The sequence below is a fragment of the Talpa occidentalis genome, unplaced genomic scaffold, assembly GCF_014898055.3.
Source record: "Talpa occidentalis isolate TD23 unplaced genomic scaffold, MPIMG_talOcc4v2.1 talOcc4.11, whole genome shotgun sequence".
NCBI classification, from domain to species: domain Eukaryota; kingdom Metazoa; phylum Chordata; class Mammalia; order Eulipotyphla; family Talpidae; genus Talpa; species Talpa occidentalis.
The window spans coordinates 92,247,262-92,272,618 of NW_023601104.1; the positions used below are offsets into that span (position 1 = coordinate 92,247,262).

At 35.5% G+C, this 25,357-nt stretch overlaps 1 protein-coding gene across 1 annotated transcript in view; it reads right to left on the minus strand.

Moving 5' to 3' along the window:
- Positions 1-12,018: 12,018 nt before the first annotated feature.
- Positions 12,019-25,357, minus strand: part of YLPM1 (YLP motif containing 1) — a 63,913-nt gene continuing 50,574 nt past the window's right edge. The window contains 4 exon segments of the mRNA XM_037503853.2: positions 12,019-13,454; positions 13,786-13,968; positions 19,497-19,627; positions 24,666-24,717. Of these exon segments, the coding sequence (XP_037359750.1) occupies positions 13,822-13,968; positions 19,497-19,627; positions 24,666-24,717 (330 nt within the window). The 3' untranslated portion in view covers positions 12,019-13,454; positions 13,786-13,821.

Here is a 25,357-nt window from a genome sequence, read left to right on the forward strand (position 1 = left end):
GCATAAAATACACATATGCACACACTTACAAAATCATTGGAATCTGAATAAACTGGAATACACTAATGTCAATTTTTTGGTTTGACATAACATGTTACCACAACAGGCTTAGCTTTATTTGCTCCCAATAAGCTAGATTTTCCTTTTATCTAAGCTGATTCTTGGCTTTTAAGCATATTTGGAAACTACATTAATGTTTTCCCGGTGGGTTTTATTTTGCACTTAGGAGTTTGTTATTAACAAGTTTCCTTCAACAGCTCCAACATCGTTCACAACTCAAAATTATGAACAGGGCCTCTTGGGGGCACAGGGGTTAAAGTCTCAGTGCTATCAAGCTATTGCCAGCCAGCCACTGTGGGCTGAGTTTGATCCCCAGACAGGGAGTTAACCCACATGGCACAGTAGACCTCTCCTATACTGCCCACTGCTCCCCTCGGCAGTGTATTTCAGTAGATCTGCCTGTACTGCTCTCCACTCTGTCTCTGGTTAATCCTCTCACCTCCCCAGCCCCCAGCACCTCTAGTCTATACACCTTCTATGAATAAATAAATCTTTAAAAAAAAGTTATGAACAGATCAGGCTCTTTGGTAATTGTGATTAAAGAGCCTATCTTCAGATGGAGAGGAAATAAAATTTAAAATCTCCTTTAGCTTAGTGATTCTCAAACTTGGCTGCACACTGGAACTATATGGCATGGTGGACTTTAACAACTATCAATGCCTGGATCTCACTTCCAGATTATGACTTAATTGCTATGTGGTATAGTCAGAGCTTCAGGAGTTTAACAATCCCTAGGTAATTTTTACATGCAAAGTTGATAACTAATGCTCTAACAAAATTCTTCACATGGAGCATTTTTTTAATTTCATCATTCTTCCAAACATGCACACATAAAGAATAACCGTATGTTCTAGTGCTTATGGAGTCCAAGCAATTATTCAATTAGAACCACACCAATTCTTCAATTAAGGCCTCCATTGTCAATACCTTTCCATGACATTACACTTTGGGACTGTCTTTCAGAGCTTGTAGAGAACCTATACCTAGTGAAAGCATAAGATTCATTTGAGGGCTTCCCTGGTGGCACAAGGGGTTAAGCACTGCACTCTGAAGCAATCCGCAGCCTCTGAAGCACGAGTTTGATCCCCGGCTGGCCAGGGAGCAACCCACATGGTGCAGCAGACCTCTCCTGAACTCGCCCGCTGCTCCCCTCAGTAGTGTACTTCAGTCTGCCTGTTCTGTTCCCCGCTCTGTCTCTGGCGAATCATGTACCCCCCACATCTCTGGCCTGTACCCCAGCTCTTGTATGCATAAATAAATCTTTAAAAAAAAGATCATTTGAAAAGCAGAAAATACTCAAAGTGTTTTAAAAGAAGACTAGCGTTTTGGGTTCAAAGCAGATTCCCATATATTCCTTGCCTTCATAAAAAGCAGCTTTCCCCATCATCAATATCCCCCACCAGAGTGGTACATCTGCTACAACTACATTAATATATCAGTATCACCCAAAGCCCATAGTCTTCCCTAGGGTTCACTCTTGGTGTACATTCATGGGTTTGGACAAATGTATGATATGTATCCACCATTATACTATCATACAGAAGTTTCATTGCCCTAAAAACTCCTTTTCTATTAATCCCCAGCAACCACTAATCTCTACTGTCTCCAGTTTTGCCTTCAAAGAATGTCATGTAGTTGGATTCATAGGTAGTATGTAGCATTTTCAGGCTTAGTATCAATTTAAGTTTCCTTCATGTCTTTCTATGACTTGATAGTTCTTTTCAGTGCCTAATAATATTCCACTGCTTGGATGTTACACAGTTTATTCATTCACCTACTGAGGAACATCTTGGTAGCTTCCAAATTTTGGCAATTATGAAGAGTTGCTGTAAACATCCATGTGCAGGTAATTGTGTGACCATAGTTTTCAGCTTTTTAGGGTAAATACCACGGAACATGATTGCTGGATTGTATGATAGGAATATGCTTACTTTTTAAAGGAAATTTCCAAACTCTTGTCCAAAGTGACTGTACCATTCTGCATTCTCACCAGCAATAAATTCCTGTTTCTGTTGCTCCACATACTTGCCAGCATTTGTTGTCAGTGTTCTGGATTTTGGCCATTCTAATAGGTGGTGATCTTGTTTTAATTTGCATGCCCCTGTTAACATATGATGTGAAGCATCTTTTCATATGCTTATTTCTCATCTATATATCTCCTTTGACAAGATGTCAAGACCTTTTTAAAATTGAATTGTTTTCTTGCTCTAAGAGTTCTTTGTAGGTAGGTATTTTTCAAATATTTTCTCCCAGTCTTTGGCTTTTTTATTCTCTAGACAGTGTCTTTCGAAGAAGAGAGTTTTTAATCTGAATCAAGTTCAGCTTATCAATCCTTTCATGAGTTGTGCTTTTCGTGATCTAAAAAGTCATCGCCAAATCTAAAGTCATCTAGATTTTCTCCTGTGGTAGCTTCTAGGACTTTTATAGTTTTGTGTTTAACACTTTGGTTTGTGATACATTTTGAGTTAATTTTTTGCGAAGGTCTAAGGTCTGTGCTTAGGTTCACTTATTTTCATGTCAATGTTCTATTGTTCTAGCAGCATTATTGAAAATACTGTCTTTGCTCACTGTGTTGCTTTGCTTCTTGTCAAAGATCAACTGGTCATATTTATGAGGACCTGTTTTGGGCTCTCAATTTTTCCACTTGTCTATTCTTTCACCAGCACCATGGTACTCTCATGACTATAGCTTTACAGTAAATCTTGAAATGAGGTAGTGTTAGTCCTTCAATTTTGCTGTTGTTTCTTCATTTTTGTTGTTCTTCCTCTTTTTCCTTCAATATTATGTTGGTTATTCTGGGTCTTTTTTGTCTCTCCATATAAACTTTAGAATCAGTATGGGAAGAATTACCATCTTGACAAGAACAAGTCTTCCTATCCATGCACATAGCATCTCTGTATTTATTTAGCTCTTTGATTTCTTTCATCAGTTTGAAGTTTTCCTCATACAGATCTTTCACGTATCTGGTTGGATTTATACCTCCATATTTTTGGGGATGCCAATATAAATGGTATTAATTTCAAGTTCCATTTCTCTACTGCTGGTATGTAGGAAATTGACTTTGTTACTTTGCAAATTGCTTATTAATACCGGAAGTATATAGTCTTTCAAATTTTCTACATAAACAATCATGTTTCCCATGAATGAAGTTTTCATTTCTTCCTTTTCAGTAGATACAATTTTGTTTCCTTTGCTTTTCTTATTGCATTACTAGGACTTTCAAAACAATGTTGAAAAGTAGTGATGGGAGGCAACATACTTGCCTTGCTCCTGATCTTAGTAGGAAAGCTTAAGTTTCTCATCACTGTGATGAAATATGATAGCTGTAGGCTTTTTTTGGTAGTCTTTGGAATATGTATAAATTAAGGAAGTTTCCCGTTATTGCTAGTTCATTGAAGGTTTTTTTTTTCCCTTTTTGTTATGAAAAGGTGTTGGCTTTTGTCAACTGTTTCCTCTACATCTATTGATATGACTATATTGGTATGATTTCTCTTTAGCCTGATGATGTGATTGCATTAACTCATTTTTGAAAGCTGAACCAGTCTTGATTATCTGGGATAAATCCCACTTGGTTGAGGTACATAATTATTTTTATACATTATTTATACACTATCTGGCTTGCTAATATTTTGCCGAGGATTTCTGAATTATGTTCACTCCCCACCCCCCACCCTATTGCCATTCCAACACTGAGCTGAGTCAATTGCTATTTACTGTCATCCTGCTTCTGCTGTTTTTCTCACAGCAGAGTTAGGAAGAAAATTAGTTAATATTTGTACTTACATCTCTATCAAAAGTGGCAAAACTAGGTAGTGTCAAATGTTCAAGAAAAATGAGAGCAAATATTTTTCATGGGAATGAAGACTATTCCCAGATACCTAATCTGTAGTCTGTAGATTTATTGTAATATCTTTGGTTTTGATATTATGATAATGCAAGTCCCATAGTCTGAGCTAGGAAGCATTCCCTCTGTTTCTATGTCTAAGAGGATACCATAGAGAATTGGTATAATCTCTTCCTTAAAATGTTTGGTTTCCCAGTGAACCCACCTGGTCTTGTTGCTTTCTGTTTTGTTAATTAATTTATAAGTACTGATTTAATTTATTTAAAGGATACAGGCCTATTTAAATTTTCTACCTCTTGTGTGGACTTTGGTAGAGCGTGTCTTTAGTCAGTCAATTTTATCCAGGTTATCAAATTCGGGGCAAGGATTTTTTCTTGGTACTCCTTTGTTATCTTTTTACTGCCCAAGGGACCTGTAGTGATGTCACATTTCATTTCAAATATTAGTAATTTGTGTCAATATTCTAAAAGTTTTAATAACCAATTAAATTAATTAGATCTTCTCAAGCAAAGTTAGTATTCTAAACTTCATCAAAGTAATGTCCCCGCCCCCTTTTTTAAAGGAGAGTATTAAAACCTGTATTTCCAGAGTTATTCAAAATAGTATTAAAGATGTGTGATGTGAGAAAATATTTTCATAGCACCTGTGAAGTCAGTTGTCATAATTCCAAAAGGGACCAGACAAAAACAACTTGATTTAAGGCAGATTATCTTCTAACTAACAATTTAATTTTCCGACCATTGAAACAGCACCAGTCCCAAAAGGTTATGAGTTTTGAGCTATGGATCCTACTTAGAACCTATTTTGGTTATCTGTACAAAGTCCAAATTGATTCAAAAGGCAGAATTCAAAGTGAGCAGCATTAAAAAACTGGAATTTTAAAGTACCAAGAAAGGAATTCATTTTGGTACTGTAGATATTAAGCTAGAACTCTAAAACACTGTACAGATAATTACAAGGACATGAAAGGAGACACTGTATCCCTATGACCCGACAATATAATTTTTCCTGGAAAAATTGAAAATATGCCCAAAGTGGGGCATTTACAAGCATATTGAATGCAACATTGTTATGGAGTGAAAAACTACAAGTAAGGGAAAATCAACTACATATCATATAAACATCAAGGAATACACATGTGTATTTATATGCATATAAATAAACATACATGTGTGTAGTACAGATACACGTAAGACAGTGGGTTCACAGAATATGTAAAATATCACTCATGTAAAAACAATAAAGCTTTATCTTTACAGGTACAAGTATATGTTTATAAATGCACAGAAAAAGATTTGGAAAACCACAATCCAAAATGATAACAGTAATTACCTCTAAGATTTTAAGGTGTTTGCTGCTCAGTGGCTTAAGTCGTGGAGGGAGGTGTTCAGTATTACCTGTAATATTTTAACTTTTTAAAATAATGAGAATCAGTTTACATTTTATGGCTGAAATGAATCTGGAAAAAAAAAGACCAAAAAATATATTCTAAGAAACCAAACACAGCAAAAGTATACCCACCTCGACACTGACAGGTTACCAACAAAGAAGCTTTAATGACACTCATCCTTTTTTTCCAGTGGAAATAGGAGAAAGCTATGGAGAGATAAAAGCAGAATATTCTGGCCAAATTTGCATCTTGATATGGCTGCTCAGCTGCTCCACTTAACCAAAGGTTATTCTTGTCTTCTTTCTCTGAGATAGGGATGTGCCAATTATTTAATTGTGCACATACAAGGTCCTTACCTGTATCTTGATAAATGGAGGGAATGGAAAGATATCACCCAAGGAGGGGAGCAATATACATGATTTCATATGAAAGCTAACAGTGGACAAATATGAACCATTGCAAATTCAGTTCCAGTATGTTATGTATGTATTGCCATATGGCTCAATGAAAACAGAATTGCTCATTCCAAAATGATGTGGTCAAAATATTTATATACAATCTGTGTGAAATAACCTTATGTTTCTTTTCCTATAGATACCTCCTTTGTAGCAATGGTCTTTCAGAATTGTTACCATCCTTTATGGTATATGTCAGAAGTCCCAGAATGATGGCCTGTAGGTAATGTGGTCTACAGATGAGTACTTTTGCCTCTACTGTATTGTCCACACAGTATTTTGAAAAGACTACTTTCATCTAGTAACACTGGGTCTACCTTGCTTCATGGTAACCACCGGCTGTGGAAGAATTTTCTTACTGAAATAGGGCAAGCTCTCTGCAGTATCCCAATCTCTTACTCCCCACCCCCCACCCTATTGCAATTCCAACACTGAGCTGAGTCAATTGCTATTTACTGTCATCCTGCTTCTGCTGTTTTTCTCACAGCAGAGTTTGGAAGAAAATTAGTTAATATTTGTACTTACATCTCTATCAAAAGTGGCAAAACTAGGTAGTGTCAAATGTTCAAGAAAAATGAGAGCAAATATTTTTCATGGGAATGAAGAACATTCCCAGACACCTAATTTTCATAGCATGTTCCTGATGAAAGAATATAACATGTCATTATAAAACTATTCTCTCACAATATCTTCCCATCCTTAGCAAGCATTGGGTTTGTGATACCTGGTTTATATAATCTTTATGTCTATACCACAAACCAGAAGACAAAAGAGGCAGTGAAAAAGCAAAAAGGAGAATTGGAGATTTGTGAATTACACATGAACTGACCTATATGAATTTTATATTTAAAGTTTACCATATCATTAATTCTAAATATGACTGTTGAGCAACAACTATACATAACAGGTATTATACATTATGTATTACAAGGGTGGAAGATTATTAAAACATAGTTCTTACCCTCTAGGAGCTTGCATTTTAGAGTGTGATACTATGGGGAAGAAATAACAGGTGTGTAAATTACTAGAAAGGCAAATCAAGAGATCATAGGTCAAATATAAGCAAAGTCCTGTGAAAGCTGGGGGGAGAAAACAAGATAGGAAGATCAGGAACAGCTTCAGGAAGAAGATAACATGTGATCTGAGCTGTTTTCAAAGGATGAAATAAGGAGGCAGTGAAACAGGAAATTGCTGGAAGTGCTCAGTAACAGTAAGTCATACAGTGAGGCTACAGTGTAGTATATGGGTAGTAAAAAGAGTGGAAGAAGAAGCTGGAGAAGTAGCTGGGATCATGTTGTTGACAGACTTCTTTGCCAAGCTCATGTGTTTACCCTTAAAAAAGTGACTTGCAAATGAAGTAGATAAGATGCTTGTCAGCAGAGCTAAAAGAAAACTGGCTGGTTATATTACAAATTACAATTACAGAAAACAAAATTACTTCTGTAAGCTATCTAAACAGCAATACATGAATGCTCTTCTTTACGCCATAGAGAAAACTCCACTTTTCTTGTACAATAATTAATTCACTGAGATAAATGCTATAAAATAAATAAATATTAGACATACCTAGTCAAGAAATAGGAACTCATTGTTAGAAATTATAGATCTGAGAGTGAAATTTCAAGTTATGGTGGAAGAGATTATTTCAAATCTTCAGATATATAAGAGGAAGCAATAATCTAGATCAACAGTATCAAACACAAGAATATGAATATTTGGTAAAGTTCAAGTTTAAGTAAAAGTCAAGTCAAAAATTTTAAGCTTCTATGATTAAAAAGAAGAATCAAACAATCTAACAAGCAATAAATGAGATCCTAGGTATACAGCTACCATGTACTTGTGAGGATTCAAAGAGATGGTTACAGAGGTCAGCAACTGAATCACACTGTTCCTGATTGCTATCTTTAAATCAGAATGTGTTTCTATTTTCACAGAATTTAGTGCACACACACACACACACATACAACAAATCAACACTGGGGGATTCACAGTCCTAGAACTTATGAAGACCCTCATAAAAAGCAGTATTTTAGTTAAGGAAAAAGAAAGTGCCAGGTTATAGACCAGGAAACCCAAATTCTAGACTTGTTTGCCATCAATTAGCTGTAAAACTTAGAGTAAGTCATTTTTCTTCTTTCAGTCTCAGAAACTTCATCTGTAAAATGAGGGGACTTGAAAGGAATGAGCTCTAAGGTCTCTCCAACTTCTTCACCAAATACCAAGTTTCAACCCATTTTAAGTCTGAAATGGCAGGAAGGCTGCACTTACAAAAACAAACAAAACAAAGAAACAAAAAAAGTTTGTGGCACTGAAATATTGTAGATCTCACATAAAAACTTAGATTTCTCACTTTTCCTGAAAACCCAGCAAATCTGGCCACACGACTCACATCCCACATGGCCCCACTCTGCTGTGGTGAGCAGATGCTGCCTCCCTTTTAACCAGACCTACCTTGTTCACCAGTTTGCCACAGTCTCCACCCTCCTGTCTCACTCATTTGTTACCTGTCCAACTCTGAGTTTGTGACCACTGCCAAATGCATAGGAGACAGCCTTCTAATTTATCCACTCTACAGATATGAGGCATGCATTGAGCTAGATGCTGTAAGAGAAATAGACATTAGACACATCTAGTCAAGAAACAGAAACTGTCATTAATAACAGATCTAAGAGTGGGATTTCAAGTTACGGTAGAAGAGATTTCAATACTTCAAATATACAAGAGGGACCTGTAATTCTAGATTAATATTATTAAAAACAAGAATATAAATATCTGGCAAAAAGCGCAAGTTTCTTAAGCAGACATCGTCTATCCCCTGCACAGTAAAATCATATCTACAGGGTCTTTATTATATCACAAATGCAAGATTGTGTTGGCAGGCAGAGGGCTGTCCATAAGGGCAGAACCTCAGTCTGTCATGAAGGTGCTTCTTGACTACGGTCAAATGTGTAAGGAACAGCACCTGAGAACTGAGACCACACCAGTCACTGAGGTGCAAGTGCATGAATACCCAGGTACAGACAACAGTGGCTAAGCATGTGGGGATCAGGGAACTATCCGAGTGTCTGGCTAGTCTAGCCCTTCAAGACATACCCTGGCTATCTGCACTGTCAGAATGCTATCAGGCAGCATTTTCTAGGAAGCAAGATCTGTCTTTGTCATCTCATTACTGTCATACTGTCTTGATTGTTCACCACTGTGTTGTGCTGGCTTTAAGGCTGGTCACCCTCTGATGATGTCTATGTAAAGGATGTCATTGGTTGTGCTCTTCAATGCCAGAAATTAGGCAAGTATACAAAGTGGCAAAGTGATGATGACATATGGTATACAAAATCTGTAATTTATAAAAGCAAAAAACAACATGAATACCCATCAACAGAGATCTTGTAAATTAATTTACGGTGAAGGCCTAAAATATTTTGCAACTGTAAAAGGGAATGGGATGGAATGCTACTGAGCAACAAAAAAAGAACAAATTATTGATACACATAACAATTTGAATGAATATCAAGGGAATTAAGCCAAAAACCAAAACCAACCAACCCTTAAAGGTTACACACTATATAATCCCATTATATAGAATTCTTTACATGACAAAATTTGTATAGAAATGCTCATTATATAGAAATGAACACTTTAGTGGTACCTAGGGTTAGAGGCAGGGTGTGATGAAGATGGGGGTGGACACATAAACCTACATGTGTTGAAATATACCCACACAATATATATTCTGTGCCATGAGAATGGAAATATACTTGAAGCACTTTCTAAATATATTCAGTAGACCTCCTTACAAGAAGATACCTTTGGAAAACTAAAGAGGGAAAAGGAAAGTGGGAGAAGGAAAAGTCAGGAATAAGAATGAGAACATTCTATATAGATCTGAATGACCTCTTAAGACATACATAATATTAAAAAATAATAACCAAGGTAATGCTTGTAGCACTTTTTCACTTGGGTAAACCGAAACAAAAAAATGTGCTTACCCACAAAAGTTTTTCTGAAAGGTCACAGGAACAGGCAACACTGGCTGCCTCTACAGATACGGAAATAGGAGACTGGGAGTTGGGGTGGGAGGGAGAATTTAATATACTCTTGAACCTGCTAAAATTTATAACAGACGGATATATTACTTATTCATAAAATTACCACTTTTTGAATATTGAAAATCAAGGCAAACCAATGCTTCTCTGCCCTCACTAGCAACTGCTTCTGTTATTACCCATCTTCTCATGGGTACTTATTAATCATCCTTTGCCTGATCAACCAAAGCCTCTTAAGCTTCTATACTGGTTCTGAAGATCCATGTCACTGATTACCCAAAAATGCTTCTGAATTATTACTCCACACTACACTATGTCATATGACATAGCTCTAACCATGGTAGCTGACTAAAAAAAGATGTCACTTGTCTCCAATCAAGCCAGCTGAAAACTTTAAATTTCAAAAGCACAGTTGAGAGCAAGTCAAAAAGTGATGACAGCTACCAATATTTTCATTTTTACTGTATGTTTGACTCTGTTATGGCTTAGAAAACTTCCATCTTAGCTTTGGTAGCTCGGAAATCCATCTGAGAAGCTGTACAGTCTACTTGTGGATGACAATCTAAGTTTTTACAGTCCTAGCAGTAAACCAGTCTCTAGATACCTATTACCAAAATATTTACAATTTAGCAAAGAAAGTCCAGGTTGAACTTTTGTCAATCCAAGTAAGAATTTAATACTTGGTTTCCAGATGAAATGGTCTTTACTTTGGTTTGCCCAATCAATAATCAGGATTTTTTTTTTTTTACAAGAATGGCAAATCTGACCAGATAATTCAAAATTTTATATTTGTCAATAAACTTCTGAATTAATCATTGATATCTGAATAAAACTTGAATTTCTATAAAATTATGTAAATCAATTGTCAAATAATACTACTGTGTATTATTAACAACTTTTAATCTCTGTAATCAGTCACAATTTATTTTGAATATGCTAACTTAACCCTAAATAAATGATTCCCAAATAGAAATGTTTCTCATTATTTGCACAGGAATTTATAAGTAGAGCAGAATCACTAAAGTGAGACATTTTACATTTAGTCTAAAAGATCTGAAACCCTAAAGGTATCAGGAAATTTCCCCAACAGCAGACTAGTTTGTTGTGACATGAAAGATTTAAAATAAACTTAACATGATCCAAATAAAAATTTAAAAGCACACACCAGTTTTCAGAAATAAGGAAAATAAAGTTAATAAACAGTAAAATGCAAGTAAGTGGAAGCCAAGTTCGGTCCTTGTATTCCATGGATATCTCAAAAAATTTAAAATATTGGTATTATCAAAGGATTTTCTATTCATATCAAATTTCTCCTAGATATTCTTAGACTATTTCTATTCTGTTCTGCCTCTAGTGGTAATGAAAATTCAAGAATTTCTTAATAGTTCCATATCAGACTAATACAGTCAAATACAAGTCTCTTTCCTCTTGATGCCTAATCTTATTTTTTAATTAAAAAATTAATTTTTTAAAAAAATTTTTAAATTTAAATTTTTAAAAAATTCATATTCTTTCATTGAGATTATTTGTTATATACAGTTTCCTAAAGTAGGCAATGGTCTATTTTCAACCTCTAAGGTCATGTTAATCTGTATCTTCTAAAAAATGACAAGAGGTCACTTCTGACTCTTCACTCTTCCCTGCCACTTTGGCATAAAATCACACACACACAAAGCCATCGCTGCAAGGAAGAAACATGACAGAGTCACAGCAGTTCTTGTGTAATCACCACTTCTTATTTCATTGGCAATTTGAATATTGTCAGTCAGAACATAAAAGATTAAGACAAGTCAAGTAAAACATTCTCTTTAAGAACATAAATGCTTCCATTTTCTTCTGAACTAGAGAATGTATTCTGGAAATTTTGTTTTTGATGAAGCCATTTAGTAGACTGAATAACTAGTAAGTTTTTGTAGAAACAAAATTCTATTGTCCATCTTGTAACGTACCATCACTCAGCATAGTAAAGGCGGATGAGAAAGATTGGTATATAAAAAATGTACTGTTGACCAATAAACAACTAAAGTAGCTTGTTAAATACTATGAACAGTTAATTTAATGTAGCAAGTTATACATTTAATATTGACTTGTTAATATTGACTTGTTCATTTAAACATAATTTCAGAAAATGTAAAAAATGCAGAAAGTTGTTAGAATTTTCCACTAAATTAGAGTCGTCAATACTATAATTTCAAGTTCTTGACCCAAAAGTGATACTATCACTGCGCAGTAATAAATATCAGGTCTGTTCACACAGTATTTAATGCAGCTCATAAAACTAAAAAGGTTTTTGTCTATGGCCCAAAAGTGAACATTTCAAAATATTCAAACCTTTTGTGAGCAAATTTACAACTTGATAAGCTGGATTATAGAGTAGAAATGGTGTTTGAGAAAGAAGGCTCATCTCTGTCATCTCTAGTGCTAGAAATTGCCTTTTTTCTTTGAAGAATGAAAAAAAAGGGTTTACTCCTTTTCTGTTTTTAAATAAGAATGATGTCTGAGTTTTAGCTCTGTATGTGTCTAGGTTCTACTTGGTACTATCCACAAGGAAGTCAGTTCTGTGCAGAAGCTATGCCTTCCAATAATGAGCAGTCTGGCAAGAACCTTGAAAACTTGACAGGCTTAAAGGCTGCATGCTAGAGGGCTCTATGTCTTCATACTCCTTCCCCAAAATTTTGATTAAAAATCAACAATTCAAATTAAGCAGTAAAGCGCCGCTGAGTTCAATGGAGCATATCAGTTCTTCTCACTAGGTCAAAGCCAGATCATGGAAAATTCAAAACATAATAAAGCATGAGGGAAGAAAATGAAAAGAGGAAGGAAACAAGAAAGGGTGGAACAGAGAAGACCCAAAAAATAAAATGATAAAATATTATGTTATAGTTAGATATGCTCCAGGGAACTGATGATGAATATTTGCTTGCTTTTTATTAAATTTGTCAATTGTTTATAAGCCTATGTAACTCTGGGGTTACATTTTACTACTCCATATGTACATATGCTTCACTCACCCTCCACCAAACCTCCATATTTGAAACTGTCTCTAAGACTAGACAGAAAAATCATCTATAAAACAAAGATGAGTTTTGAACATCATTGAACCTTGTGTTTACAACATGCATTATGGAATTATTGAGCTATAAAATATTCCACAGGAAAGAGGTTTGGGGATGTTCAGTTAGCATGTAATCAGAACACACCATATTAAAATAGCAATAAATATAAAATTAAGAAAACAAGAGAAAGGGGCCCATGCTGTACAGCCCATGGATCTCATCGGCTTTATCGTGAAAGTTTATTGTTTTTAATTCTAATACAATCAGCTACCAGTTACATACAGTAAAAAAACAAAAACAGCCACAAAGCAATGATGATAGTCTGTGACACTGTACAGTGGAGGAAATATTTTCTGTTGGAATCCTCCAGCAGACCCCCACCTGGCTTCAGTAGATAAACTATCACTCCCTCCCTCCCCAAAATAGTTAAAAGGAAATTAATGTCTTGCTTGGGTACAGCAAGATTCTAATACCTCTTGGGTGACACTGGAGAACTTTAAAAAACTAAAGCAGTAGAAACAAAACAAAAACTGAAATGTGGAAGCAAGGTGACACACAATGAAGCTCCACGAGGCCTTGGCTTTAGATCACCTCAAAGCGAACCACCTGGAAAGAAAAGAAAAGGCTGTCACGCCAGGAAAGCACAGGCCAAAAGCTCAGTAGATAGATCTTAGCATCACATCCTTACTACTTCCCACATCTATAGAATTCAAACTATTCTCAAGCCTTACATAATTATAAATGAGCTAGGATGCAGAAAATTGCTTACTTTTCCAATACCTTATATTTTAAGTGTTGGCAATGAGCACATACTTACTCTTTTAGAACCAGACAATAATACAAGAGAAGCATTTTTAGCAAAGCATGCTGTCTTCTTCATCTCAGACCCTTCAAAACAACCACACAGTAGGCTGTTTCTATGACTGTATACCCTTACCTTAGAGGAATAATGACTCCATTCAAAAACTAAGTCTCATATATATTTGGTTCGATTGAGGGCTTTTTCAGCCAGATGACCACTTTCATCTGTGATCTTCTCCCAATCAGTCTGTCCGACCACAAAACCTATGGCCCTTTTCCTATCTGCGTCCTTCTTCTCTTCCAGGTCTGCCCATCTCACCTAAAAAGAACATAGCATTAGACTGGGCTTTTGGAAAAAAATAAATATACAAAGTGCCTCTTCTCCCTTTGGATAGATTTAGGAATAGGATAACTGATTTGAAAGCAGTGACGTTCTCAAAAATTAGAAACTACATATGAAGATTGGAGAAAATCATATATCTTAAGTTTCGGACAGGAAGCTCTCTCATCAATCATCAAGTCTTAACCATTCCAGCTCCTGAACAGGGTTCAGCTCTCAGCTCAGTTCAAGCCCTCCATGTCTTGTCGTGCCTTTTTAGTTCACTGACCTCACTTTTTACTCAAGGTAAAGCAGTAATCCCTACTTAGTCTTCTATCTTCATTTTCCCATCTTCAATCTGTTCTATCAGAGTGATCACCTAAAATACACACAGCTGTGATTCTCATCGGCTTTAAATCCTTCCCCTACCTACAGAATAAGATACAAGTACCTGGATCTGGTCCTATCTATTCTTCTGTGGCATCTCTGGACAGTACGTGTGGCATTTTAAACATGCAACACAAAATTACTACTAGCTTTCAGAACACACTGGGCCACTTCCCATCTCTGCAATATTGCATGTATGAGTCTCTCTTCCCAAATGCCTGTGCCCTAATCTTGGCTACCTGTCATGAATCTAGTCATCCTCCCCTGATTTTTCCCTCTCGCCCATCAATGTTGGTAATACTTCTGCATTTGGTGTGTCTACCCTTGATCTTTCACATTATAAAGCAATTACCCATTTATAGATTTGCCTGTCCTAACAGACTATAATCTAGATCTAGATCAAGAACTGAGTTTTGTTTGTCTCCACATGATAAATATTCTCGAAATTTAATCTTAGGGAGCAAACAGGGAAGTGGTATTATAACTTTCATTCATGAAATAAAGAGATCAAAAGACTGACTCAATGGATACCATTTAAGGTTGTAAATATAAATATATAATCAGTGATATTTTCTAAGGATGTTCTGATTTTTTAAAAATATAGAGTTTTACATATTACATTAATAATTTTAAAATACATAAGTAGATATACAAAAGTTGAAATAAAAACTATGAAGTTGTAGCTTACAATGCATCATACTGAAGTAGAGACTATATTTTAAATATAGTTTATGACGTATTATCTGTGACAAGGAAAGAGAATCAGAGAATGCAAACTGTATGATCTTCACACTGGACCTGGAAATGTATTATCACTCTTACAGGTACACTGACCTTCCATATTACCACTTGCAAAACTGCAGATGAAATGAAGAGGCTTTTCCAAACACCCAACACGTGGGCAAGTAATAAAGGATAATTCTTCTTAAAGTAGATTTGTGGTTTGTAGGAAACCTATGATTCATTTTATTTCATGAACCTTAGTAAAAAGTTTAGAAAATAATGTAGGTTTGTTTTTTTTTAATTTTACAAAGATCTCTGGACCTTTTACCCATTAATGCTGATGTATTTATTTTAATAGATTCATACGAAGGTATGAGATCAATAGTAGAACATTTTAGCAAAAAATTACTATAGTTATTTAAGTGGGATGAAGAATAGCCTAACAGACTGCCGACACTAAAAACAAAGACAAGGTGACCAGCTCACAGTAAATTTAAACCCATGAATGGCATCCTTGGCACTGAGTTAAATACGTAAGCATTTCACTTTGAGTAAAATTAGAGCTAAGTTTTTGGGTTTTTTTTAAACATTTATTTATTTATGCATACAAGAACAGGCCAGAGGTGCAGGGGGCAGGTGAAAGGATTCACCAGAGACATAGTGGGAAACAGAACAGGAGGATTGACTGCAATACACTGCTGAAGGGAGCAGCGGGTGAGACAGGAGAGGTCTGCTGCACCATGTGGGTTAGCTCTCTGGCCGGGGATCAAACTCGTGCTCGTGCTGCAGTGGCTGTGGATAGCATCATAGTGCTGTGACTTAACCCCTTGCCCCACCAGGGAGGCCCAAAATAAGAGCTAACTTTTAAATTCACAGTTTAAATTCTAAGTTTTAAAAACTCAGATAAAATAAAGAATATGGGGTTTTAAAACAGCATGTAGTTAGTTTTTAAATCAGTGTTATATTTTAGTACAACTATTCAGGATTTTATAGCTAGAATTAAAGTATTTTGGAAACTACTGTGTTTTGTTCACATATCTATCAAATACACATTTATGCTATATTAACACTATTTACCTACTGGACTGTCCACTGGAGGTCAGCTAATCCACAGACTGAACACACAGACACTCAATTGTAGAATGAATGAATGATTACCAAAACACTAAGAATAGGAGAGTAATAACTTTCAGCTAGAAATGGCTTCTTAAATGTCAGTGTCTCTTCTAATCTTTTTTTTTTTAATTTACTTACCATGACTTTTTTTTTTTTTTTTAAAGATTTATTTATTTATACAAGCACTGGGTACAGTTAGAAGCGTGGGAGGGTGAGAGAATTCACCAGAGCCAGAGCGGGGAGCAGAGCAGGCAGACTGATGAAGTACACTGCTAAGGGGAGCAGTGGGCGGGCAGGAGAGGTCTGCATGCCATGTGAGACCCTCACCTCTTCTAATCTTCATAGAGTTTATTTTTATTGAGATTTACTAAATTTTTTTCTATTCATCTTAATTGTAAAAAAAAAAAAAATAGTACCCAAAAATCTCGACTGACACAGTACAGCCATCAAAGAAACACAAATTAAAGTCCATTTGAGGGGCCTCCCTGGTGGCACAGCGGTTGAGCGCTGGGTTGCAAAGCTGCCTGCAGCCTCTGTAGCGCCGGTTCAATCCCCAGCTGCTCCCCGGCCACTGGAGGAGGGTCCCACATGGCACGCAGACCTCTCCTGCCGCCCGCTGCTCCCCTCAGCAGTGTACTTCAGTCCCTCTGCCTGCTCTGCTCCCCGCTCTGGCTCTGGTGAATTCTCTCACCCTCCCGCGCTTCTGACTGTACCCAGTGCTTGTATAAATAAATAAATAAATAAATAAATCTTTAAAAAAAAAAAAAAAAAAAGTCCATTTGAGTTACCATTTTATGCTCAACTAAACAAGTGAAACTTCTGTGTGTGGTGTTAAAATCAAGCCATTTGGACAAAATTCAATGTGTTCAACTCTACAGAACTACCTCTTTGTTATAGTGGATGTTAATCCCAGGAATCCCTTGGTATTTGTAAAAAGTTGAATTACGGGCCTCCCCGGTGGCGCAGCGGTTGAGCGCTGGGTTGCGAAGCTGCCCGCGGCCTCTGCGGCGCTGGTTCGATCCCCGGGTGCTCCCCGGCCACCAGAGGAGGGTCCCACATGGCGCGCAGACCCCTCCTGCCGCCCACTGCTCCCCTCAGCAGTGTACTTCGGTCCTTCTGCCTGCTCTGCTCCCCGCTCTGGCTCTGGTGAATTCTCTCACCCTCCCATGCTTCTGACTGTACCCAGTGCATGTATAAACAAAAACAAACAAACAAATAAATAAATAAATAAAACATGCCTCTATTAAAAAAAAAAAAAAAAAAAAAAAAAAAAAAAAAAGTTGAATTACAGAATTAAGAGACCCCAGAAAAGGAATGAGTAATGAATCCTGTATTCCTTGCTACCTATAGGATCTCTCTGTGCTCTATGTTAATTTTGGTACGTGGTCTGAAAGATAAATCTATTTGAAATGAGGATATGAGCAAGGGAGGAGTTAAAAGAATTTTGAATAACTACTATGTGCACACCTCAGTTCACTTTGCCTACCCAACTGACAAAAGAAATTGTATGTAATCATTTCTATTGAAGAGGGCAACAGTCATCTGGCTAAAAATAAACTAGAGAAAAGTAATCTTCTTTGAAGATTATCATTGCCAGAATGACAGCAAATTGTTATTCACAAGAAAGAGCTATTTCTACTTCTTTTGCTTCAACTTTAAAACTGGAATAAAAGATATAAACACAAGTAGCCCCTGGGAGGAGGTGGGTATGCAACAAATCACTAATCAGATCTCCTTTCCTCATCTTTGAAACCTGGAGTTCTTTGTAATAGTATCCAATACAAAGAAACTTCACTGGCTTTTGTATTCCCTTATAATGAATATTCTTCTAAATAGTAAAATAGAGGAAATTAATAAAAATGATAAATATTCATTATATATAATAAAGAAATTATACGCAAATTATATGATATATAAAGAAATTATATGCAACTCAATTATTGAAGAAATATAAATGAGACACCTTTTCTTTCACCTATCAGGTGTGGAAAAACAGGCATTTATTTATATTGGGTATATAAATAGGTGTAATCATTTTGGAAAACTCACAATATCTGTCAGAATGATAAATCATATTCTGTGACCTTATAACTTGAGTGCTAAAGTCATACTTTAGGGATATACTTCAAAAAGGTGCCAAGATTTAGGCACCTCAATTTTCAATATACCATTTATATTAGCAACAAAACGAAAACAGCACAAGCATCCACCAATAAGGGACTGGGTAAATAACGGATTACACAACCAAATAATGGTGCATGAGGCTGCCATTTAAAAAGAAACCATAAGTCTGTCTACATTTATATAGAAAAATCAAGACAGATTACCTGGAATAGGCTTATGCCAATCATATATGACACATCTCTTTGCTTTTTTATTTATATAGAAAAATCAAGACAGATTACCTGGAATAGGCTTATGCCAATCATATATGACACATCTCTTTGCTTTTTTATTTTCTTTTAAAGACATACAGAGATGTCACTCTACTGAATTTGACATCGTGTGAAGACTTATCCAACATCCTGGTTTCATTTCTCTATTCCCTTTCATAGAAAAACTTCTTCAGAGTTGTCTATATTTGCTGTTTTGTACTTCTTTGTTTCCTATTCCTTTTTCAGTTTGTTCCGAACTCACTTCTGTCCTTCAACTGAGAAAACTTAACCAACTGTGATCAATCGTCAATGATCTCTCTACATTGTCATATCCAATGGCCATTTCCTTGTTTCCAATTTCCTTATCTTCTGTGCATCATGTAATAATTGACTGTTTCTAACTTCCTGAAATATTTATCTCCATCTGCACTAAATTTTGGAGTCCCGAGTCCTATTATTATTTCTAACAACTGAACTTCTGATTTTTCACTCTCAAATTTTTGATTCCCAGTTTTGTCTTGCTCTGTAAAAGGCACTACATACATGGAGTGTTTATGGCCAGACCTCCAGAATCACCTTTGACTATTTACTCCTATCTAATCCATTGAGAAGTCCCATAGATTCTCCTCAACACTTTATGCTGCATCTGGCTTTTTTGCCCCGGGACACAATGATGCAAGTCACCACTCCCGGACCTTTAAAGTTGATTATGTGCTTGTCATGTGAGGGTGGTCTAGTTTCCATTTTATAAGCTACTTGCACATTATGATTTGATAATATGTAAGATTTGATTCATTGTCTTTGTGTAATATGATATAGTAAAAATTAAAATGCTCTAAAAAATGGCATTATCTGCCTAAAACTTTCAAAACCAGGTACCTAAATCATGTCCTTCATCTGCTGACGGTTACTGACAAAGTCTCTTACCCGCTTCTTCCCAGGCTCGGAAGCACGAGTATCATAATCATCAGGGAGCTGAAGATAATCCTCCATTCTGCTGGCAATCGCCTCCCAGTCACGTTTCCTTTTAGTACCAGTTCTCAAGCCATCCAACTTGTCTGAGGGACAAACACAGAGCCGCAGCATTAAGGAAAAGTGTGAGTTTGTACACAGTACACAAACAAGGGAAAAGAAAGCTGGAACACTGTCAGAGGATACATCCACACTTTTGAGAGCAGCAAACTTGCAGATTCAAATTATTTTCATGGCTGAGATAATATCAAGCACAGTGTGATTTCCAAGGTTTATTTGGTATTCATACTAGTAGCAGTATGTTACAATGTTGGTTTATGTAACAGATAAGGGTAGAGCAAAATGGGCATGTGTTTCCTGGCCTCCTTGTCTTCCCGGCAGATCACAACACTTCAATTTTTATGTTCTGAAATATTCAAAATTAGGTATTTTCTAAAAGCAATTTCTTTTTTTCTTAACATAATATTAATATTACCCACTTGTTCTACAATCACACCTGACACAATGTCGTATGAAAAAAGCAGGTAGTACCAAGAACTTAATGAGCCAAACTTACGTTTCAAATGTTTTAGATCAACATTTTCTCAACATTTTGACTGCTGTGAGGATTCCCCATGAGTTAATGTTTATGAGCAAGCTGACTGCAGAAATCACCACTTTCTTTGGTTATACTATGAAATGCTGTTGACCATTCTGAAGCTAAGAGCTAGTCAGTTGAAGTCACCAGATCTAAATTTTCTTTCTGAATCCTCAATCTGAGAGGCATAGACTTTCTAAGGCCTCAAAACTGTAATCAATTAAAAGAACATGAATTGCTGATTCAGAAAAAATGAAATATGCATTTTGGTATCTTCAAGAGGAAACCGTGACGAAAATGTGTGGTCTTTTTATTGGTTAATACTGATTTTGAATTTTACATGGGGAATATTACGAGTTTTATATATATATATATATATTTTAGCTACATTGAAACACTAAACTTTTGAATCATTTGTAATTATAGAAACACTATCATAAAGCAGATCAATGAAGGAAACTGAAAACTTCAGAAATATAATCATCACACTTCAGGGAACTCCATAAAGGGCACAGAGTGTATATAATGGAAATCTTTTAGGCACCAAGTTGGAGAGAAATTGATATGAAAAGTACAATGAGAGCAGTGGCAGGAGGGATGGTGAGTTTATGCTTCAAATGTAAATTTCACACACAACTAACTGCACCAGACCATACAGGCTTCAGAAACCAGTACGATTTTGCATACTTGGCAAAGGTTTTATTTCCTAAACCCCTTCCCCATAAAAGCAACTTTATTGGAAAGTCAGCAAGGCAAACTACAACACTTTACAAAACTCAAGAAAATTGTATCATATCACTTAGAAAAAATTTTAACATGGTTCAGTTCAACAGAAACAGTCTCCTAATCTCCTCTGTAAGTCACATGCTGTACACCAAATGGCTCTATCTACATGTATATGACAGGCCACATTATACAAGATCTTAAAGAACTGATGCCTTGATTGTACAGGGACACAGATACAGTATTTAAAAACCAACAAAGTCCCACAAACAATAAAACTGTTCTCAATTCAACAGTTTACAGTAGTACCATAAGAGTAAGAAGCTCCAACATGCTTATTAAATAAATTGCAAAGAATTTCCATACTTAGTAAGATCAACTTGGATATTAACATACTTTAAAGAAAAAATTTCATATTTCAATTCCAAGAATAGAGCATGGCCAGGCAGCAATGCAGAAGGGCAGTGTGAAAGTGCAAGAAATTTTCCTTATACACTGGGTGTGTGACAGGAGTTACAGACCAGGAGTCCCATATTTGCAACATGGAAGTTCAGAAGAGCCTGTATTTCTAGTCTGAACACCCTGTTTGAAACGTTTGATTTGAAATTTTATTATGCACAACATGTTTAAAGTTTCCTTCTTGGGAATGAAGAAAGGTTCAGACCTCTTCCATATGGCATCCTGGAAACCCAAACACACAGATGTATGGCATAAGGTGGGGGAAGAAGAATCTGGGGTGTTAATTACAAAAAAAAAAAAAAAAAAAAGACTGTGTCCAATACACTCATACTAATGATTTCAAAGGTTGAGTTTCAAAGATGAAGATGAAGTTTTAAATATCCAACTTGGCAGGTCATAGAATTTTACCACATCTTCAAAACAGTATATATTATTATAGCACAACAGAAAAAATTTTCATATATCTAAGTATTTTCTAAACATAAATGGTGTTTCTGAAAATTTGTTCAACATGGTGAACATACCAGGGCTAAGTGCCTATACAAATAATTGCATTCCGGCTGTAAAGAGAGGAGACTGCCCCACATGTAGAAGGCCAATACACAGTAACTTCTAAGCAGAGACAAATGACACTGAGATGAGAAAAGCCAAAGTACTTGATATGGAGAAACCTAAATTATGATGGTAAGTCTCACACATTCTTCTGGTTTCTCAAACTTTGAGAAACTCAACAGTTTGAGAAACCAAAATCACGTCACTGGAATTTAAGCAGTTTCAATGCTGAATCCCAGCATCTAGTGAGGGATCTAACACCCACCCTTGGGTCCCTGGATCCCTGAGAAGGAGTCAGTCAGGTGCTGCTGAAGGCATGCCACCGGCAGTCTTCAACAACTCTCACACCCAGGGCAGATATCGCTCAGGCCAGGTCTGAATTTTTCTAAAATTATATATCACTTTCAATTAAACACACAAACATAGACTGAACTGTATATTGTACTTAATACACACAGATTAAGAATCTGCAATGAGACTTAACCACAGGCTTGAAAGACTACAGATAAGAGCATAGTCTCATTGGCAGACTCATTTATGAATCAAAATTCCTGTTATAGTATTCAGATCTTCTGGTTCAATGTGTGACACTGCTAAAATTTAGTATGTTTCCACCTAGCATAATTCTGTTACCAAGAGTAACTGAGGAATGTTGTAATATACTAAGAAATATAAATTGTACCTGATAATCCAATCTACTGAGTTTGTTATAAGGAAGGCAACATAAATAGGTTAATTCTTAGATGAAGACCTTTATATTTTTTTAGAGAATGACTTCTTTTCAATTGGCTCCAGAAGCCAATCTTGAAGAAGCAAACACTTTCAAGAGATCTCCCACTCGATTTGCCTTTCTCCACAGCTGGATTACCTCTCAAGATAACACAGCGGTGCAAGAGGCAAATCGTTAGATAAAACATCACTGTCACTCATTAAAAACAAACAAAACCCAACTGCAAACATGTTAGAATTTATTTACTAGATTTGTTACTATTCAGTGCTTTTAAATGAAATGGTTTATTTAGCAAATCCACTTGTGGAATTTGTAATTTAACCTTTGTCTTTAAAATTAACTGAATTTGTATAAGATGCATTTTCTGAGAAGCAAATGGCAGATAGGCCAGAATTTTTTTTTTTTTTTTTTGAGAAACCCATTACCAAGATTAGTAGCATAAATTCTTGAACAATCATAACTACATTTCATTTCCCTTTCTCTTTAGAAACCAGAAAGGAAAATAAAAAAATGGACTGGCTCAAGTTTTAAAAAGCATCATTCTAGATCACGTTATATAACGTCTCTAAAGATTATATGCATAAGTAATTATCACTTTAAATAAATATTTATCACTTTTATAATTATCTTTATTTATGAGCTCTCTTAACCCCCAGAGATAATCACTATTTAGAAAAATCATAAGAGGAAAATGATGTTACAGTTTAATAGACTATTCAAAAAGTACAGAATTTTAAATAGACTTAACCTAATATGAAAATAAGCAGATCTAAGCATCATTGCTGAAAAATTTGTGATTATTAATTTGCTACATATTTACTTGCATTTAAATGCTTATAAACACCTTAATGGTTTAGAGAAAGACATACTTGATTATTACCAAAATTTCCCACAGAGAGAAGATTTGTGGAAGATATATCAGTAAACAGATAATTTCCACATGACATATACTAGAAAAAATTCTAAAATTCTATAAAAAGAGCACCTACCCCAATGCTATAGTAATATTACAGTTTGTGGAACTACCTTTTAACTGGTCAATATCAATTGTTAACAAGGTCAGTTGGGAAAAATGAAAGGCATAGCCTGTATGTATAAAATGTACCCCTTCTGCTGTCAGAAACACAATCAATTGTGTCCCAAACTGTGAGGCAGCTAAATGACTCAAATTTGTTCTATGAGTTTAAGATATTTAGATAGTTCCTTCAATTCTGGAGTAACAACATGGTACCAGAAGAGAAATATAGAGACCGACATCAAGTGTCACACAATAGTGTCAATCTTTTCAAAAAGTCTTTATTATATCTTCTATATTTTTAATTAAGACAATTTAATTAACATGTTAAATAGTTCTAAGTGAGGTCAAATATACTGAAAAAGATTTATACTATTACCATGAAATATTGAAGGACAATCCATTGGAAATGTGTGATTTTCTTTTTTATAGATAACCTCACATTAAGCAGCTATAATTTTTGATTTGGAAAATCATTTCAAGTAGTTTACCTTGTAAACTGGCACTAAAGACAACATGAAGGACAATTTAAATGGAATAATATAAAGTAAACTCCTCAAAAACATGAGTTATATATCTACTTCCCTCTACTCAGAAACTCTAACTTATCATACATCAAAAATAATTACCCTTTAATTAACTTTTAAACTTCAATATTTATTATTACTACTATTATTGTTACCCAACATTTTCATAATCAGGTTCACCTCTGGACTGCAGCTAAATGTTCTTTTAAAAAAAAAAAGCAGAGATCTCATTGGCACCAACATTTCTAATAAAAAAATTAATTTTAGAAGTGACATTATTTTATTACTAAATTTATCACATATTTCTGCTTACTTTAAAAACTTTAAATGGTATTAAAGTTAGTGCATTTAAAATACTTTTTTCCCCACTCTGTCACAATATATACCTGAAAGCTAGCAAAATAGACTAGAGGATGTGAGGTAGGCCAAAAATCTTGGTTTATGTAGAAATTTGGGGAAATTTTTTCTTCTTATGTCAGAGAGATCTATGACCATTACCATCAGGTATCACATATAAAAACAGGAAAAAGGAAATACCCACCTAGCTTTGCCTCAGATGTGTCCATCTCCCATTTGCTTTTCGGAATGTAACCCTAAATCGTACACAGAGAGAAGCTCGAAGGGTTAGAAAGAGACACATACATGCATATCACTTTTGAACTGGAAAAGCATTAACACTGGGAATGGATTCAGTTTCCACTCACTAGTTATAATAAATATATCCTTAGGGAAAATACAGTCTCATTATCTTTGAAGAAACTGAATTATTAAATTCACCCAAATTCACTGCCCCGATTTCAGAGTAGTCACTTCAGAATAGTATCATGAAGGCGCTTTGAGGCAACTACAGTTCAGGACACACACTCATCTGAACAACAACTGTACAGCAAATATGGTAAGAATGTACTGTAGTTACTGTGCTAATATTAATCATTCAGAGTACCAGAGGATTTGTAATACTAAGTTTGTTACTTTCTAAACACAACTGCTATTCTCAAGTGATAGTAGCCATGAGGTCCAAAGAGAGTTCCAGTGTAATTTTAAATACTCAAAAGAAAGGAGGAAACTTGGTATCACTGAACCCAACTATTTAGTTCAACTTCATTTCAAAGTGAATCCACTTTAAAAATCAATCCATTTACCAGTTAGATCTCACAAAGACTAATAACTTTACTGAATCAATTTTTCATTAGTTGGACACTAGGTTATCATTTCTGATGTCTTTTAAAGTTA